General features: G+C 38.1%; 4 protein-coding genes across 9 annotated transcripts in view; 1 reads left to right on the top strand and 3 right to left on the bottom strand.

Annotated features, from left to right (window-relative positions):
• LOC132904961 (spectrin alpha chain) overlaps positions 1-19,330 on the bottom strand; it is a 225,218-nt gene that overhangs the window by 171,263 nt on the left and 34,625 nt on the right. The gene's annotated exons all lie outside the window — the stretch shown is intronic.
• On the bottom strand, positions 322-1,576 carry LOC132904971 (pseudouridylate synthase TRUB2, mitochondrial). Its single transcript, XM_060955842.1, has 4 exons — positions 1,432-1,576; positions 935-1,343; positions 723-859; positions 322-637 (listed from the first exon to the last, which is right to left on the bottom strand). The coding sequence occupies exons 1-4, from the start codon at positions 1,574-1,576 to the stop codon at positions 363-365; spliced, it is 966 nt and encodes a 321-aa protein (XP_060811825.1). The 3' UTR covers positions 322-362.
• The window catches only part of LOC132904977 (14 kDa phosphohistidine phosphatase-like), a 62,573-nt gene continuing 45,073 nt past the window's right edge, over positions 1,831-19,330 (top strand). For both annotated transcript variants that reach the window (XM_060955854.1, XM_060955855.1), the window contains exons 1-2: positions 1,831-1,939; positions 2,108-2,281. In XM_060955854.1, the coding sequence (XP_060811837.1) occupies positions 1,870-1,939; positions 2,108-2,281 (244 nt within the window). In that variant the 5' untranslated portion in view covers positions 1,831-1,869. The remainder of the gene's footprint in view (positions 1,940-2,107; positions 2,282-19,330) is intronic.
• LOC132904969 (phosrestin-2-like) overlaps positions 2,441-19,330 on the bottom strand; it is a 47,123-nt gene continuing 30,233 nt past the window's right edge. For all 5 annotated transcript variants that reach the window (XM_060955838.1, XM_060955840.1, XM_060955839.1 and 2 more), the window contains 5 exons: positions 8,666-8,813; positions 7,860-8,060; positions 6,606-6,769; positions 4,048-4,329; positions 2,441-3,710 (listed from right to left, as the gene is read on the bottom strand). In XM_060955838.1, coding sequence (XP_060811821.1) covers positions 3,423-3,710; positions 4,048-4,329; positions 6,606-6,769; positions 7,860-8,060; positions 8,666-8,813 — 1,083 coding nt within the window. In that variant the 3' untranslated portion in view covers positions 2,441-3,422. The remainder of the gene's footprint in view (positions 3,711-4,047; positions 4,330-6,605; positions 6,770-7,859; positions 8,061-8,665; positions 8,814-19,330) is intronic.

The raw sequence follows: 19,330 nt of genomic DNA on the forward strand, positions 1-19,330 counted from the left end.
TAATTGATATTATATAACTGATGGTAGATATAATAAATCTTTAATAATTATCAAAATAAATACTACTGTAATAATTAATTTGTTGCCGTTGAAGTGCTATTTTATATTGAATGTATGTATATAGTAATTGATATTGTATAACTGATGGTAGATATAATAAATCTTTAATAATTATCAAAATAAATACTACTGTAATAATTAATTTGTTGCCGTTGAAGTGCTATTTTATATTGAATGTATGTATATAGTAATTGATATTGTATAACTGATGGTAGATATAATAAATCTTTAATAATTATCAAAATAAATACTACTGTAATATAACAAATAATAAATATTTATTTAACATGATTATTCAATACTTAAATTTTCATAGGATTGTTAGCAGGTTCTACTAATGCAGGGTTTTCCTGATGTAAGCAATCTTCATTCTGATCTATAATTCTTTGGCACATTTGCATGTTGTTTACAATGTGCTGTAGAGTCCAATGCTTTGTTAACAATGCATGCCTTATATTAAATAGACCATCTTGCATACAAAGTATTTGAGTACAAGTAGCATTGCTACGAAGCTTCAGCCCTAGCTCATGAATAATGGTTTTCAGGTACAAATCATATTCATTTGTGCAAACAATTTCTACAACATTATAAGAGATATAGAATGTAATTTTCTTACAAATTATAGTATTACCTCAAAACTTTATTTCGTGAGATATATTTACCTAATGCAAATTCTGGGGGTGAAAAGTCTACACATTTAATGGTATATATCATAGGGATATTAGGATCTGCTGGTCTAATCAGGCCTTTAATTGCTAGTTCGTATGCAGCTTGGCTTTGAATATCTACACCACACAATCTATAAACATATGAAAATATAATAGAGTTACATTGTATATAATTGTTTCTAAGTATGCATTAAATCTCAACATACTCAAACATTTTTTTTTGATGAGAAGATTGCATCGAGCTACATAACTTGTCAAGGTGACCACGTCTTACGTGCGCATATGTAGATTTTTCTACTACTTTTCCAGTACAAAAATAATTATCTGTTGCCTCTCCTAATAATCCTTTTACCCTGTAAAACCTTAAACTTTTGGATGTTTTTATTTTATGAATCAATTGATTACCCTTGTTAATTCCACAAAGTACAACGCCAGACATGTCCTGTTGCAAAATTTTTGAAGCAGCAAATTTAAAGTCATTTGGTTGATAACGAGGTCCTGTTACTAATGGATGGTCTGCAAAACTATCTCGAACAACAACTTTCATATACTTATTCGTTTCTCCTTCTATAGCTACATGCTTCATTGTTGGCCTCGTATACATGTCATTTAAATCTATTAAATTTAGTTTAATTTTTGTTTTAGTAAATTGGTTAAATTCTATCAAAAAAGAAATTGTTATAAACAAAGGATATATCATAACCTCTGCATAAGTTGTTGATCACCGTTTCTCTCATTCTATTAAAGTGTAAAGATGCAGGTTTATAAATCACAACTACACCATTTAATGCGCTGTATACCAGTCTCGCGTCCTTTACATATTTAGTCACTGTTTGTACTGCTGACATACTGAATATTTTATGGTTATAATAGCACTTATTAATCTTTACGAAATAGTAAAATGTGTTAGATACACGTGCAAATTGATATACAAGTACCAAATCGAACCATTTACTTTTTATATGTCTGTTTCATGATGTCATTTTACATCTAAAATCTAACACATTAATGCACATGATATACACGTGAGTTGTATTTTAGTAAACATCATTTGATTCATATATAATCTGTATCATACATATATATTTACGTTTCTTTTTAGTGTTCGAAATACAAGGACATCTAACGTACGGTTTCATAAATGGCTGTAGTCAAAAGTTTGAAGAATTTTGGAATTGGAGCTTTCAACACCCGGCGTCTTATTTTTAAAGGTATTTATAAAAATATACAACCCGATTGAATATTCTGATAAAATACCGAAACAACGATTAATATGTATTGCTTCCAAATATGTTTTGGCATATTTGTCCGGTAGAATGAAAGTAATAAACTAATGTAGCGATAGGTTATGTTGCTTATGATACTTGTTTTTTTTTCAGCGGTATTCTCAAATAATAGACAGCTTGTCACGATGTCTGAATTACTGAATAAAGTACCTGATGTGGATATCGATGGTCATGGAAAATTTAAATACATCTTGATCAGCGTTTATGACGAACGTGCAAATGCCACCAAATCCATCGTCAGAGGTTATGCTAGAGCTCAGTGGCATTGTAAGTAATCATTATAAAATGTTTATAATTTTTTGATGTCTTTGCGCTGAAACAATCCTTTTTGCTTAAAATATTATTACATGAAATATCTCTATACGAAGTGTTTTCTTATGTAAAATATGTAGTGAGTATAAAATGGAAAGTTATAAGACTTATAAATATCTTAGACAAAAATTTTATTTATAGTTGTAAATTATTTAGAAGGTTCATAAGTTAGAGTTTCACATATATTCTTGTACAATCATATTCATATAATTTATTATTTACATAAATAACGATATAATCTGTACAGTTTTACATACATATGTGCCTATACACGTGCAATAAAATCCATAAATCAGGCACGAATCATTGTAAAACATGCCTTTGGATTATCTTATTCTATTAAGGTACAATGACTTTTGTAATCTATTTAATTACACGAAACATTCATTTCACAATTAATAAAAGACAATACGAGATAATACCGAGATATTTTCTGCCTAAAAAAATAGATTCGAGATATTCGATATTTTATAGATTGATTTTTATGATTGATTCTGTCAAGTATGTGGATGAATGGATTTTACAATGTGTCGTTTAATAATCTTATTATTTGATAATCGTCGATTTGCACATAATTTAAAGGGCAGTACGATTTTCATTTATAAGAATGGCGCGGGTAGGAACTGCATAACCCGTAGTGTATTCTCAATGGCGAAAATCGTCTCTCGATCAACCTTACCAAACCTGTGGTAAGATAGCTTTAGCAATTAAAAATTATTACGCTTCATTGATATTATACAGAGAATAAAATTTGTATAAATCTGTTTTCCCACAACATATATACACGACGTTAATGAAGGAAGATAAAACGATACGTAAACGTTTAAAATACTTAAAATTTCATAACTACTCGCGTATTCATCGAAACCTCCTCAATCGTCAATTAATCAACGAAAGAAAGAAAACATCGTGGTCAATTTTTCTAAACGTTGTTTTTCTTTTCGCGTTACTAAGAAGCTCTTCTAAAGCAACACCAAGCTCTCTGTATATCGAAACCCAATTTACAGTTCTTATGATTCGAAGTTTTCACGTTTCTCGCGTCGTTGTTATTCTTCGTCGATGATCGCGACGATGCATCGGTCGTTTGCGCCTGGTCTCAGGTACTGTCGCTTTCCTCATAGTGCTCTATCAGGTCCACGTCGATATCCCTGGACTCTTTTAGTTTCTCTTTAATCGGTTCTAATTTAGTTGCCTTGTATTTGTGTTCGTTATCCTCTTGCCTCTCGAGATTCTCTGTGAGCTCCTCGTTCGGCTTCCCCAAAACTCTTGGCTCTCTGATGGGGGACGGAAAGCCCACTAAATCCGGATCTGTGTTGCTATGCATTAACGTGAACGGTAACTTAAGCGACACTTCTCCGCCCATTGTTGAAATTAGTAGCTTTACCTGTAAGGATAATAAGATGAATCCAAGCCTAATGTGATCCTAATAAAAAAGAGAAAAAAAAACATCGGATGTTCATTCAAATTCGTATTTTTATGAATAGAGATAAAAAAGTGGGGCTTACTTAAATAAAAATTTGGTTTATATACGTAGCTTTGCATATTATTCTGTACATTCTGTACTCGTAAATGCATAAATACCCGCAGTCTAGCTATCCGATGAAAATGATAGACTGCTCTTGCGAATAGTTTAAGTTTCATAAATTACCTCGCTTATACGATCCACAGATAAAGAAGCAATTTTCGCTTATAATATCTTTTTGTTCGTAAAGATGGTTTACCTTCACGTAATAGGAAACGTATATAGCAAAGACGTTTCTATCCTCTGGACCGTTTCCAGGGCAAATAACGGTGGAGGCTAACGTCGCCTCCGCCTTAGTGTAACTGTCCTCCAAAGCAATCCAATTTTTGGTCGAGCCTTTGATCGGTCTAAGCGTATAGCTTTTCCTCAGCGAAAGTCCGGGACCTATCGGGCATCCCTCTTGCGACGACAGCAAGGCCACCACGTTCTTGAATTTGCCATTGCTGAACATGCACACGTCTACGTGTTGCACGATGAAAACCTGCGGAACAACCGGTTGCATTAGTGGAGAGAATCATGCGAAATATCATAAAAACATCATAATTATATTATAATTTCGTGAAAAGATTATAACAGGTACTGCTGCTAGAACAATGTATAATTCACTCTGTTTTATAATGGTTGGAAGGTTTAATGAATTCTAAGAGAATACGTCAGCTTTGCGGAGTTTAATACGTGTATTTAGAGAATTTTGAGAGTGAACCTTTTAACGGAGGAACGTAATGTAAAGTAATGAGATGAAACAAGTCTTGAGAAATAATTTCTGCTTGGTTTTATTGCTTTGTTTTAATTTATTCGTTTTATACATTATGCAAAGGAAGCTTCGTTGCATTTAAAATAAAGGGCAGGTTAATTACGACGCTAATTTAGTAGAAAGACTGGTATTTGCCAACCAAAGAACAAATACGACTACGTGTTTTAAGTCTAGTGTATGCAACTTGTCGAGTCTACTCTGTGTCAGTCTGTTTGTCAAACTGTCGGAACAAAGTTAACATAGCGGACCTATTCGGAACCCGTACACTAGTCATCACGCTATCGAACCCGTCTGTTCTCGTTTTCAAACAATGTTCGTCACACTCGCTAATGAACTGTGGCGCAAAGGAAATTGACACGGACGTGGTCGCTTTACATTCTCGGCTCCTTCTGTCGTCCGAGGGAATTCGCTAGCCAACTACGTTCTCTCTATTCTTTGCACCTCTCCTACCTTTAATTCTCTTATATTTATTATCTTAATTTATAATCCCATCGATTTCGTCTATACTTTTTAGCTTTTTCTATATAATTAAAAAATATGCGAAGAAAGTTACTTAAGAAACTTAAGAAACTTAGCACGAGTTGTGATATTAATTTGATAGCTCTTCGAAGCCTCGATGGAATTTTTGTTTTAACATCGTACTTTTTATTTGCTCCATTTTGGTAAAAAATTTTACCGTTAAATATTTCTTTCTATTAAGTTTTATCGTTTCTATTATCATACGTCTCTAGGTTCCACGCGATTTGTTTTACAAAGATTCGAACATCTCTTAGCGTTACGTTACGATGTTACATTCAACGCGCGTATTTCAATCGGATTCCACTAAGACGAGAGAAAAGAATAAATTTGTGTCTGTGGTTTTCAAACAAAGTCGTTTATTATTAGCATCTCTATATGTTTTCTAGCAGGCGATATACTATCCTCGATTATTTTTAAAGAGATAACTGTAACTCAAACTTTCTTCACGATACGCTATTCGCCGATTTAATTCCAAAGTATATTAAAGCGTGAGTCATTATGTAGTGTCGAGTTGGATCATTTTCGGGTCTCCTCAAATACGATGTACAGTTATATTACTGGTGCATGTTCTACGAATGAAATTTTGCTCGAATTAATATTCTCCGACCCGTGAATGTTACTATACACCATCGTATTTCACGCGAAACTGTCTGCGTGATGGAAATAGTTATGTTGCTTCGAAGGGATTCCTCGAGCTTTCAAATTTTATGTAAATTTCCCTATCGTTCGAAACTTTCTATTTTATTATCTACGTATTTCTGTTTAACGTTAGTTAACGATGATCAGTTCGATTAAATTTTTGAAAATTCTATTTCGTATTCGATTATTTCTTCGTGCTCCGAGCGAAGCAATAAAGCGCAGTAGAATAGGCAATCGCATGGTCCGCCGTATCGTACGTACATTACTTTTCATTTACTCGATATGCTACGGTTTAATCCACTAAACGCACGCATTTTTTCGGTTTATCGATAAAAGTGATTAAATTTTTTATTCCAAAAAACACCTTACAATGAAAATGAATGACAAATATATGTTTTGTAAGTTACACGCGTAGTTTAGTATACGTATAAGATATCTTGGTTCTTAAATCCGTAAAATAATCGTTTAAATCACCAGCGTGTGCGTTAAATGGTTAATATTTTTTTATAGCAATTGGTTGTCAAGTGGATTGTCTTCCTTTTCTTTTTTGATGATTGAAAATTACGAAATGAATTAATAATCGGGCATCTCGTCGAGGCTATGCTTATTAAAATTACCTGTTATTACGTATGCGAACGACACACGTCGTACAGGACGCAGATTATTATTTGTAATTTTAATTTGCTCAGTTATGGAAAAGTTAGTCGCGGTAAGGATAAAGGAGGGATAAATCGCAAATTGCTTCTCGAGCCAAACAATCAGTCTCTTGTTAGCATTTGAATCTGTTCCCGGTAATCCGGCTCATACATAATACAATCAGTTGCGCGACTAAGGATGCGCCTTACCTTGATCCTCCTCACAGTTTTGCTGCTGTTGTTATTGACGTTGACGTGCACAGTTATTGGATCTCCGTGAGCGTAGATCGCACGATCTAGTCGTGCTTCCAAACCCACGCGACCATCGCTCAATAAGAACGGTTTCTCCACTGCAGCATGTGGCCCTACGTTCTCTGAAACAGACAATTAGAGATTTGTAACAAATTGGAATAAGCGAAGCATGAAAAGTAGAAGAGTCAGATGTGAATCGATGAAATTGTCGTGTCTAAGCGACGAGCCAACTTACATTCCTCGATTAACACTTTGATTGCCACGTTGGTCATATTATATGACCGGTCACGATTTCTCCTGTGACGCCACGGTGCTCATTGGTGACCAGAGCCTTTGAACTTCTTACAATTGTAAAAATTGTATGAAAATTGCATTTTGAATATAATCGAAAAATAGAAGATACTTTGAAACAAAAAGTGTCCCATTGAACGATTAAACATTTTTATTAGAACATCGATAAAAAAAATGAGAACAAATCTTGCGTCTAACGGTGCACTGTGTTCGCATCCGTATCTTTGAGGGGTAATCTACGAATATTATTATAAACACAGCTTAGAAAATAATCGCAAATGCTGCTTTGTAATCATATAATCGAAGCTAGAAGTGTGAACATACCTTACCGTTATATATGGAACGAGCAAATACCGTTTACTAATATCTTCTACACGTTTCAACGATATATTCTGCACGTTTTGCTTGCAACGAAACGACGAACGCGAATGGTTCGTTGAGATAAACGAAGCCTCGTTACAATACGTCGCTATCAACTGTTACCAAGACGCCACGGCGGCCACCCGTGACCACCAATAAGATAAACGGTCCATTGGGGAAGAACGTTGTTTTACATCGTCGATTTATTATTATCTTGCCATTATATGCTTTGAATAATAAAGATACTTCCGTGGCGTCCTGAGCGAAACGTGTGATTTCGCCGTGACAGTCAAAGTGTTAACGTGTAACGATCACAAGGATGATCCTCTAGAACATTTGCCCGGTCCTTTATCGACTGACCATCGCAAACTTAGCCTGTCCAACGTTTCTCGTCAATCATACTCGCACACACACACATTCGTACATAGCCTTTTACAGATAATTAAACAGGGATTTAAATGATTGATCAGCCCGTATGCAATGACTAATCGTGATCAGCTTCAAAGCAAACCGAACACACTTTGATGCCTCGTGCCACTCATCCAGAAATAAAGAGCTTACCCTCGTCTTCTGTGATCTCATTTTCCATGAACGAGACTCTCGTTTTACAAGCTTGACCTCTGGATCCAGGAGAAGGACTCGCCGACACTGGCACGCTATATACGCTGGTAGCTGGCAACGGTGGCTTCGTAGTTCGCTGGACGACACGGATACCCATCCTGACGGTCGTTTTCCGATGCAACTTCTCGTCCGCTCGTTCAGCTAAATGTCATCGTGTCCAGCGTTTAGCAGGCAGTTACGATGTTATTTACGGAGTATCGAGCCAGGAAGGTTGTTCTCGGGTAATCGGAATTCGAAGCGATCGTTCAGTCGTCCGATCGTACGATTCAGTTTGGAAAACGCGGTCGAGAAGACCCGATTTAATTTGCTACGTGGGTGTAACGCGCTACCAGGGTATTTTAAATCGAGAGTTTCTACGTGATTCTAAGCCATTACCGCCAAGGGACACGAAATACGATCTGGGAAATCGATGACGAAGTTCAATCAATGAACAGCGAGTAAATTCATCGATCAACTCTTGACGTTTACTCTTTTTTCTTCTGTTCGTTTATTCGCTCTTCGCTCTCTCGTTTACCGATTCGACTTTTTTAATCGATAAATTTTATCGATCTTCCTGGTGATTTCACATGAAAACACAACGTGTGGATAGCTGAATAATCCTTTTATATCGTACAGCTTTTATAGAGTTTCAAAATGGATGAATTTCACAGTGAGAAGAGCGATCTATCGTTTTCATGCGTTTCTTCATAAAGGTTCGGTCAATTCTGTTTTATCCCCGTAAAAGAAACTCGACTCGATTTACTCACCTACGTAAGCTCTGACGTCGTAGCTAGTACCAATGGGGGCCCCATTGTATTCCTTAGCAGGCACCAATTGCACCGACGGGGGTGCTAACGGCGTGATTTCCATGGTAAACGCGTGAGCATTTGGACCTAATCTTTTCACCAACGCCTCCTGCAATAGAACATCGAAATCTTATCACCGTCGCCAACGATTCGTTTCGTAATGTATAACGTGTCTCCATCGTCTCGTTAAATGAATATCGATGGAAAGAGCTAGAGAGACTGACATTCTGGTGGCCAGTTTAAAGTAACCCACACCTTTGAATTTAATATATTATCAGAGTATAAAGGATATTTCTAATAGTATATCTGTGTTTAGAGATGTTGCGGTTATTAGATGTACGGACAGAGGAACGCGTGGATAAATTGTAAGGTAGAAAATATATTTTAATACAAAAGTGTAAGTACAAGTAGGAATATAATTTGAGCTGGTCCCGATCCGCACGCTAGTGTCTCACACTCAAGGACATAAAAGATATAACTTAGAAAAAACGAAGCTGGCACCCCGCTGGGGGTAGCCACCCACATGCTATATTTATTTTTATTTTATTTTTTTCACCAATAAGATATAACACTTTGCCAAATGTCTATAAGGACAAATTGTAAAAAAACCAAAATAAAATAAAAAAAAAAAAAAAACACTCAAGGAAACCATCCGCTCAGTAACCAGATAGACCGAACACCCTGCATGCCGCATCTGTTGAAACGATAACTAAAAAGGCCCCTCCAAAGGGACTAGATCCTCGGTAGAAGGACCTTCCTAAATCAGCGCTAAAACAGTCCCTTGTAGCATCTCGAGTCAGTCTGTCCTAACATTCCGAACCACGCTGTTGTAACCGTCACTCTGTCAGATTTTTGCAATAAATCTCATTGTCGCATACCAAGTTCTATTTTCTTCCCCCTATTCGTGAAAGAATCATTTCGTTCGAACCTCGACGCGAGGAGATCACCGGCGATCCGTTAATTTCGCGATCTTTTGTGTCTCCGACGTGACACTAGCAGTGTTACCTGAAAGCTCCGAAGCCATCGTCGCCTGTCTACCGTCTATGGTCTGCCTTCGTCCCGGTCTTTTGTCTATACGCTGTCGATGGCTTCGGTGCTCGAGAAAACTAAAAAGACCAGATGTAGAGTTTTCTTAGAAGTGATGATCGCTTCGACAAGAGATTAAAAGATCGACGACAGTAATATTTAAAAATTGTATTTCGAAGCCTCGTAGTCACGAGGATCACGAGCTTAATAACTTTACATCTGCGCAGTAATTAATGTTCGACTCAGAGATCCAGAGATCATCTCGTTTTCGTCCAGAGAGATTCGACGGTTTGCGCGATGCTATATATTCGAACGTTTCATTACACGATGACGGAATAATCCTCCGAAATTTGTTCCGCTTAGCCGATCGATAGAGGATTTACACACAAATTATCGACGTATATTAGGCGGGTATTTCACATATGTTAATTAATTGACTATTTCAAGGTTTATCGATGCGCAAGCTCTCTTGATTTCGCCTGCCAAATGTTTCTCGGTTCTCAATAAAATCGAGTCTGTGTTTTTACGCGATATCCATTTATAATTGCTGGAAAATCGAGCATATTTGCGTAAGACTCGTTCAGAGCATTTTATCGCCATCAATTAACGATTTATGTAATGAACGTAATGGTGGCAAATTGTACGTCGAAACGAAATTTATCGATCGCCGAAGCGATTGGCGAACGCAAACGCGTTATGGATAATTCTAGGCTTTACTCGCGGGGCTTTTACAAAGAGAGAAAGGTTTTACGAGGTTTATCACGACTAGGTGTCAAGCATTGTCGAGATATGCCATTGTTGTTCAGCCAAGTACATCGTTTCACCGAGAGCGAAATCGTAGCGCGGCGAAAAGGTTTCAATGGATATTTGACATACACGCGTACATACAATGCGTAAAAGACTGCATTCATCGGCGTCGGAGACGAAGCCTGGTAGCTACAACGTAGTCTCACCGCGACGTTTTTCTAATGACATCTTCGTTTAACGCGTCAATTCTGTCGCAACGAATTAGATTCTACCGCTTTACTCAAAGACAAAGAGACCGACAACCTGGAAAATCAATATGCTGCACGAAGATAAACTATGCAGCATTTCCTAAGAACATCAATTACTCCCACCCGTGTGAAATTTCGTTTTAAGATTTTATTTCCTATCATTTTTAGCCTCTCTACAGGAGATACTTTCTCGTCGAGGTTCTTCAAAGAGAGCAGCTGCAATTTCTCGCGGGAAATACTTCGTTCTTAGAATATTATTTTTAGAATAGAATTTTAGATAGAAGGATGTGTAGCGCTTTTTACTACCACTCGGATAATTCTTATTTTTGAATTCCTTCTTTTCATCGACTCGCCAGGTATTGACTGTCCATGCGTATTTTATAACATTAAAATTATTCGTTTCGATCATTTATTTCCAAAAAGTTGCTCTGTCAGAGAAGTTTATATACTGTAACAGTATATGAAAACGTTCCCTAAAGGTATATTTAGTCGTATTTACCAGACCAGTGACGCGCATCGTTCAAGACTTCACACACTCTTGATTTCTTTTCGATTTCTCTCCGCTTGGACTCTGTCTTTTTTTTCAGGAAGTACTTAGCGCCTTCTCGTTCGCTTCTCCTTTACTTTCTCCCTGTTTCTTTTTTGCCTATTCGCCGTAAAGCTGGTTCGCGCTCTGTATGCATGATTGATGTGCGACGTAGCGGCTTTCAGCTCTATCGCATTACCCCTTTGAAACCCGTCGGCCGTGGAATCGTAACATTTGTAGTCCACCGTGAAACCATATTATCCAGCCGTTTTGAGTGCATCCATGTTGCGCCTCAACCACCGAGAGTAATCCTCTAACGATAATATCGCCTGAGGAACCTGAGAGTTGCGCGCTTCAAGATTTTCACCACGTCTTTTCACCCTCCGATAGACGTCCTCGAGAGATTGCCAATAGGCAAATAAAAATTCTTATAATTTACGTATACAAATATTACGTGTACGAGCAATCAGATTAAGTTTTGCACTGACAAAGCTAGCAAAGCCTATGAGACACGCTTTTTCTTTTTCGACTGAATATCACGCAAGAAATATACGATAAATAAGATGTTCGTCGATTTTCTGATTGTTAATTATTAAACGAGAAGACGTCATCTTATAATTAAAGAGAGAAATTTCAATAGGACCATTGAAAAAAACGTAGTCGTTTCTGAAACTTTCTAATACTTTTTAACTTTTTAATATTCGTACAAGGAAAACTCGTCGTTTGGACTACACGTAAATTTCCAATATTATAAGTATGCGCGATATTACTTGCTTCACTTTACTCGACATTTATCATGCACGCGATATTAAGAATCATTCTCGAACGAGCAACCTTTATCGCGCACATACTTTTCCATTTCTCCGCTCCTATATTATAGAAGATGGTGTCGCTCGTAATTTTTCGTTTCGCGTGACGCTCTCTTCCAGCTGCCGGATACACCAGTTTTTACGCGTGCTTCGTCTTCATTCGCATGTGCGAAAGCTTGTACACTCTCGTCTTACGTTCTTACCTCACGTTTCCCTTTATCTCGTCTTGACTGATTTTCCATGGAAGTAGGCACGATCAAGAAACTTCCACTCTCATTAGCAAAGGAAACTTTCTAATTTTAGGGTGGATTAGTAGAGCGTCTTATACAATTGGACATCGTTATTCGTGTTAGAGATAATTAATATCCGTCCTTGAAAACGATGGTTCCTCGTTAGTGAGGAGAGGCTCGGATAATTCTTGGAATCTCTTTGAAATTCCTTTTTGTTTTCTCTATCGTTGATCTCTTACTTTTAACAACTCTATCAGATTTTGTAGTATCAACCGGAATTTGCTGAAGTGCCGCTCGGAAATTGCTTTCTTCTTCATTTTCAGCGATTAATAATCGAGCGAAATGTTTTCCCGTTGCCGTTTTAAGTGGTTGAGTACTTTTTAAACGTGGCGAATTTTTTCCAGATATACGTTATTTACTGTCTGTTCGATTTAACCGGAATAAGTAAATAAAATAAGATCGCGTAGGGGTATTTCGTGAAATATCGCGTGAGATTAATATTTCGAAATGTTGATCCCCGAAAATTGTCTCTTCGTTATAGATCGGCCTCTAGATACGTAGGTACATATTGTCTTTCGGTTACAGAGGGCTTAACAGGAGAAAGTTGCGTTATTTCGCGAGCATCAGCGAACGACTCGGAACTTAGGTACAGATTTTCATCGAGTTAAAAAAAAAAAAAAAAATGAGAATTTTACGTAATGGATCGTTCGTCTCGTGACAATGCTACGCAGTCTCAGTGGCTTCTTATTCGTTTCTCGACAGGCGATTTGGAAGGTTCTCCAGGCGGAACCAAATTATGATTGATCACCGAATCCTAAAAGTCTCCAGTCATAATGACTTTCCATTTGTGTTCGTCCTCGCTTCTCGTACGACTCGATTTTCACTCGATAGTATTTCTTTTGGCCCTCGAGAAAGAGATTTTATCGTTCGGGACGATAATCGAACGTGTGACGTTTCCAATTTTCTCGGAAAGATTCTGGCGACTTTTTCGAGCGATCAATCCTGTAATTGATTTTCCTGATAAAGAACCCCCCTAAAAAAGGGTGTTCCTGAAATTTAACTTTTCCTTTTTTCTCGTTAAAATGGCTAAACATTCGACTTTCTTTTTTCTCACGGTTGAATCAACATCGATTCGTTAACAGGGTTCGTGTTTGTTTTAAAAAAGCGGGCTAACCACCTATCATTGACGAAAATTAGTTGAACGAGAATTAATTTTCGTGGAATGCAACAACACCGCGCAACAATAGCCACGGGGCAAAAATACATTCTCGTTCGTTCGGATAGCAAAACCACAAATTCTAGCAACGTTCTGTGCGAGTTAATTAATAACTTTTACCGTATCCGCCACTCTGATTATCGTTTATTTATGCGGCTGCGATATCACGCCAGGCTTCTCGTGCTTAGCCTCAGTGTTTCGCGGGATTCAAACGATCCCATTAGTCTTAGTATTTCTTGCTTTGTTCCGCATAAATCGTGGTTATTACACACAGCGACGTGGCAATTTTTTCTGTGACGTTCGTAGCGGTAATTTTCGACCGGCGAAGTGATATTAAACATTTATAAATGACCCGGAATATAATTCGGCCGAGCTTGACAGTGGCGAAAATAAAAGTCTTGTCACGATTCGTTACCCAATATGCACTGCGTTACTCTAAACCGCAGCAAAATGGAGGCTAATTAAAGCTGTTTCTTTGATAAATAATTTACATACAAGTAAATATTTTCAAAACGGGTATAGCGTTTTAAAATATATTTATGAAACTCGAAAGAGGAAGACGATAAATACTTTGTTGCTATCGCGCGAGTCGTTCGGTGTTCGAGTACTCTTCAAATTTCGTCGAATAGAAGTTTTGTCGTTTTCTCCTTTTCCAGCTACTCTTTTCCAGAGTCTACAGCAGCCAAGCGAACGAAAAATCGTCGTTCACCGTTAATAAAACGCTATGGTGTTCTAATGAAACGCAACCTCGACCCGATTCCATGATAATTGCGAGCTGGCGAATATTGTTATCGTGTACACCGTGTTACCTCGCAAAGTTTACTTAGGAGAAACAGACACTTAGGAGAAACGTTAACAGCACGCTGATTTTAACTGCCTTTTAATTGACAATCGATCTAATGTATCAGAAGGAAAGGAATATCATCGACTGCGGTACTAGTCGTGTCGTTTGCCATTGAATCGATCGATACGATTTAAATGCCCTCCTATCTTCACCGTCGTGAATCGTGATCAATTAATATAGGAAAGTCGTGCAGGAGTAATTTTGCGGATAAATCCAGCGTAACGCAATACGGCTGACTATGCCGTGCACAGCGCCGGTGCTGTTGCAAAAAGGAGATTCGCGAGAGTAATTGAAATGGATGAAAGTAGAAGTCAAGCGAGAACAGTTTTCTCGACGTTGCTTTGGCGATAGAAAGGAACAAGAAAAACGCCGAAGAAGCAGGTTTCAATTTGCGTCGTGGATTCGTTGAAACAAACCTAATTCTGACCAACGATTAACGTAAATAAAAAACACGCTCGTGTTTTCTATTCGCATCGTGTAAACCTCTGCCACTTGACTGTCCGTCCTTGTTTTATCTCAACGTGGAAACGAATGGAATTTGATCGAAACATGCACACAAAAAAAAAAGATTGAATGTAATTTGATAACACGTAACGGTGTAATAAATCGCCTGCGAAAGATTTCTTTCTAGTCTGGTTTAAATAAAAGGTTGCGTAACGAGGAAAAGAACGATCCTGAGGAGGATTCGAGGTCAGTCGTATTTTTCTATCTAGTTACTTTCGAGTTATTCCTCTTTTTTGCTTCGAGAACAGTTCGCAACGGTTATGGTCTTCCATCGGTATACGTCCGTTGTTTCGCGATTTAAAAAATCTCTAGAGAATTACTTTGTAATCGGAGAATCCAACTTTGGTCGCTTGAAATTATCCAAAGAGAACGGAATCTTGTTAGCGAGACGTTGAAAAGTCAGTTTCGATAATTGGAAACACGATAATCCGTGGGAACGAGAATTCTTGATATTTTACATCGAGATGTTGAGTGATAAAAAATTGTAAAAACGTTCGTGCTCTTGGTAGCGAGTAAGAAGAGCGAATGAGAAGAGAAGCGTCACGAATAATACGCGAGTAAACTCTACGAGGAATGTGGAATGGAATTCGGAATGCATGTAATGTGGAATAATTGACTAGTATTGGTCTGTAAGCGATCAGATCATCGAAGGAGCGAGAGAATCGTTTGAAAATCGAAGGAGGAGAATTTTGCGAAAATCGTGAATTGTCCGCAGATTTATTATTTATCCTGTTTATTTGTATTTTATTAAGAAAAGGAGGAATTATATGTACATCAACAAAGAATTAAGGAATTTATTTGAAAGCGAAAGAATTCATAATATAAAGAATTGTAATATTATCGTCGAATATAACTTCATTTATATTTAACGACTCAATCGCTATTCGCTTCGCGGTCGAAAATATTCTATCAAATTTCGATCTACGACAGCAAGCTCGTGGAAAGATGATGAGGAAAAAGCAAATTCCCCGAAGAATTGCCGTGCAATCAAGCCGTGATATAAATTCCATGCTCGTCGAACGAGATCCTGCGGTGGTGGGTAAGACCAGCCTCGCGTATTACGACAGGTCGCGGCCTTGACACTAACCCTGACCCGCAGCTAGGTCGATTTGGCGCGTCGTGAAAATTATTTATCAAGTATCTTTCTCTTTTCCCGGATATTTCACCTGGCTGAGGTTTTTACCGGCGCCGTGCGATCCATTATTCATTCGATCGATGAATTAGACATGAACGACGATCGTTTCGTAGGATATCATTGAAAGATGAGCCACTTCATTGCACCTTCGCTCGTGTTACGGGTCTCAAAACCACGTCCCCCGTGACAAGAAATGCTTCTTTAATTTCCCCCGAGTTCGTTCGGTTATAGTTAGCACATCACACCTAAGACTTTTCGTCTTATACTTAAAGTCAGAGATCTCGAGTTCCCTCGTATATTAGATTGTCTGAAAAGTGTTCTTCTTCCGTAAACGCGTTTTTTGCAATAATGTATCTTCGTACAAACGTGAAACCAAGTCTGTGAAATGTCACGGTGTTTGTCTCGACAGAACAAAATCGTACGTAATTCGACAAAATAATATAAAACGAAAAACGCGCGTCTATTATTTTCTCATAAAAGGAAAGATTTTCGGACAATCTAATAGATTTATAACAAATCGTATAGCATCTATCGTGTATTTTGGTGTCTATATTTTTCAATATATATATAGATCAATGAATACGTTCGTTAAATTAGTTATCGTAGTAATGCATTATCAAGGAAGACGAAGAACTTTCCCAAAAGTAACTCGCGATTATAGGAAATTCGAATTCTATGAGATCGCAGTTTCTTAATCTCCTTGTTTCTCTAATTTCGCAAATTTAGAATATGACGTATATTTTAATACGCAGTGAAGTGTAATATTCGCAGCTTGTGGCGTGAAGAAACGAAACTAATCCGGCGGGAGACGCATCAGTTCTTATTTCATACGTACGACCTCAAAGTGTTTTCACCCTGCTCGCGGTAGGGACGAGTACACAGTACAATTTGAACCAACCGATGGGACACTTTTGCACCTGTTACAGCTGTATCCCTGCGAATCCGTGCGCGGATATCCGATATCCGGCGTCGTTTCGCAATTCCGCAGATGGCGGAGGAAGATCCATTGCGAGAGAAACGTGATCTCTGGCGAGCACAGTCGGAGAAAAGCAATTTCATCGCGATACGTTTCACCATTTCACTGTGTTCCTGCTGCCGTCGTTTATGAATACGCGAAGATCGATACGCCAGGATGCCTAGGATCGAGAGAACGTTTCGTTCGTTTTTTAATGTTTATCGAAGCTCGAAGCGACGGTTAACCGAAGCTTTCGATACCGTTCGGTACGTTGGGTGACGCAAAGAAGCTCGATCCTGGCCAGGAGCTGACCTTGGCCTGCAGCGAACGCTGTAGGAAAAGTTGTCTCTGGTATAGAATTTTCCGACGTTCTTCATCATGGATACAATGCTTTTTCAACAAAGAATGCTTTGATCGACGTATCGTTTAGTTTCGTGCAAAATGATTCGGACGTTGAAGGATAACTATGAAACTGCAGAAACAATGGCACAAAACGGTATACATATGCCTTTTAAAAGGATCTTTCTTACTTCGGGAAGATCGAGATATCTTAAGAGAAGATTGAGTGAGAATTGGATGAGTATTTTATAATTAAGGATGCGCGTATAAAACGTTTAAACGTAACGTCAGGGAAAAGAGTTAAACAAAACGGAAAAAAGATGCAGCATGCGTAATTAAGAGCAGAGAGCACACGCATATTCGCGGTGCTTGCATTCTGGACCTTTAGGAACTGGATAAAATTATCCCAGGGTAGAAATATAAACGGGACAAAGTTGGCAGCGTTCGGAATATACTTTCGGGAATGGCTGGACCTTCTCCGACCAACGAATTTATTGCAAACGGTCGGAAAAAAGGATGTAACCAAACTAATTTGCCGAGTATGTTTTCGCAAGCTTTTAGTTGCGACAGATGCTAATCAGATACATTCATTCTGTCAACCACGTTCTAACGAGGATTCAAACATCGAATATTTAGCACGAATTTAAGCGCTGTACGTCTATCCTATCCTATCACGCTCTGCGTAACACCATATTCCTGACTTGCAAAGTTTCGCCAATAGTATTCAATTCAGTTGTGCAAATCCTTAATCTCAAATTATGGTGCGTTGTGTCTCGTTTAAAAAACCACTCGAAAAACAAACATTTCTATTATTAATAAAAGAAAATTGGGCTGTGAAACGGTTGATAACAGGCAAAAGCTTGAAATACGCGAGCACAGCTGAAAGCTAAAAGTTGTCGAAATTTTCATTCTTATTTCATCCAGTCGTTGGAAATCAAAATGTATCGGGTGAAACCACGGTATTTCGTGGCGAAAGTTTTCTTTTTACCACTACTTTCATTGTAATTTTCGCAAAGCGCCGTTAAAGCTTCCCATTCTGGACGAAAGTTCTCGCAATTTCAACGTAACAGCTTCCGCCATCGTACCTGTCTTGCGAAGAAACAATGGTAACCAGTTGACGAAACAACGCCAGAAGGAGAAACAGCCGACTTTTCATCAGCTAACAATAAGACGAAAGTCTTAGTAAATTGGGCGAGAAAGTTTGTTTCCCTAGACAACGCGACCTTAGCTTCACTTCCGCACGCTGGAAATGGTTTTCACCGAGTCGAGAGACAAGTGTTAGCTCGTGAACACCTGACGTGTGACGTGGTTTTTCCATTTATGGAACTCTTGAGAGGTGGTCAGTGAAAATGAAACAGCGAGGAGGGGCGACAGGAGACGGCTTTCAAAAGATTTCTAGTTGAAAGCAACGACAGACCTTTTTTTTTATTAAGAAATATCTTTCGAAGATAGGCAACGACAAGCGCCAATCTTTGTCGTCCCGTTCTTTTCCCCGAACAACGCTCGCTGCCTTCATGAAGTTTCTATTGTGTCGTATAATGTTTTAAAATGATCGCTCCACATCAGCAAGACTATAATCCTGATTATTTTCTATCATCTAATTCTTGGCGATGATAACTCCGCGAGAAATATGGCTTCCTTACTAATTACGAGTACTAGAACACACTGCCTTGGTTTTGTAAATTGGTTTTGGAATGGTTTTGTAAGAAAGACACAGCGCTCTAAATTTGAGATTTGCCTATCTGATTTTGAGATCATCTTACCAAAGACGAATATATTTGTCGTTTCATTAATTGGGAGCTTGTTGAGTTTGTAAATCCTTAACGATCCTTAATTAGAGCTTTACGTTCTCTTGTAAAAGCACCGGGTAATTGCGCAAAGAGATTTCCGCCGAGAAACCGTTCGTGAAGCAAGGAATCGTAAATTCTGAAAGAAGAACATGGTCGAAGGAGATATTCGATGGGAAAGTTGATAATTTCTCAGGAAATTTTCGATCACGCGAGGTAAAATCGACGAAATACGCTGAAAATTGAACGGCCAGCTATCC

Source organism: Bombus pascuorum, chromosome 3, assembly GCF_905332965.1.
Source record: "Bombus pascuorum chromosome 3, iyBomPasc1.1, whole genome shotgun sequence".
Taxonomy (NCBI): domain Eukaryota; kingdom Metazoa; phylum Arthropoda; class Insecta; order Hymenoptera; family Apidae; genus Bombus; species Bombus pascuorum.

Bases quoted from the DNA above. Each gene is read 5' to 3' on its own strand.
- LOC132904971 (XM_060955842.1), bottom strand. From the start codon at position 1,576: ATGTCAGCAGTACAAACAGTGACTAAATATGTAAAGGACGCGAGACTG. The intron at 860-934 runs GTATGTTGAGAT...ATATGTTTATAG, and splicing joins CATCAAAAAAAAATGTTTGA to ATTGTGTGGTGTAGATATTC. The intron at 638-722 runs GTAAATATATCT...ATAATGTTGTAG, and splicing joins ACCCCCAGAATTTGCATTAG to AAATTGTTTGCACAAATGAA.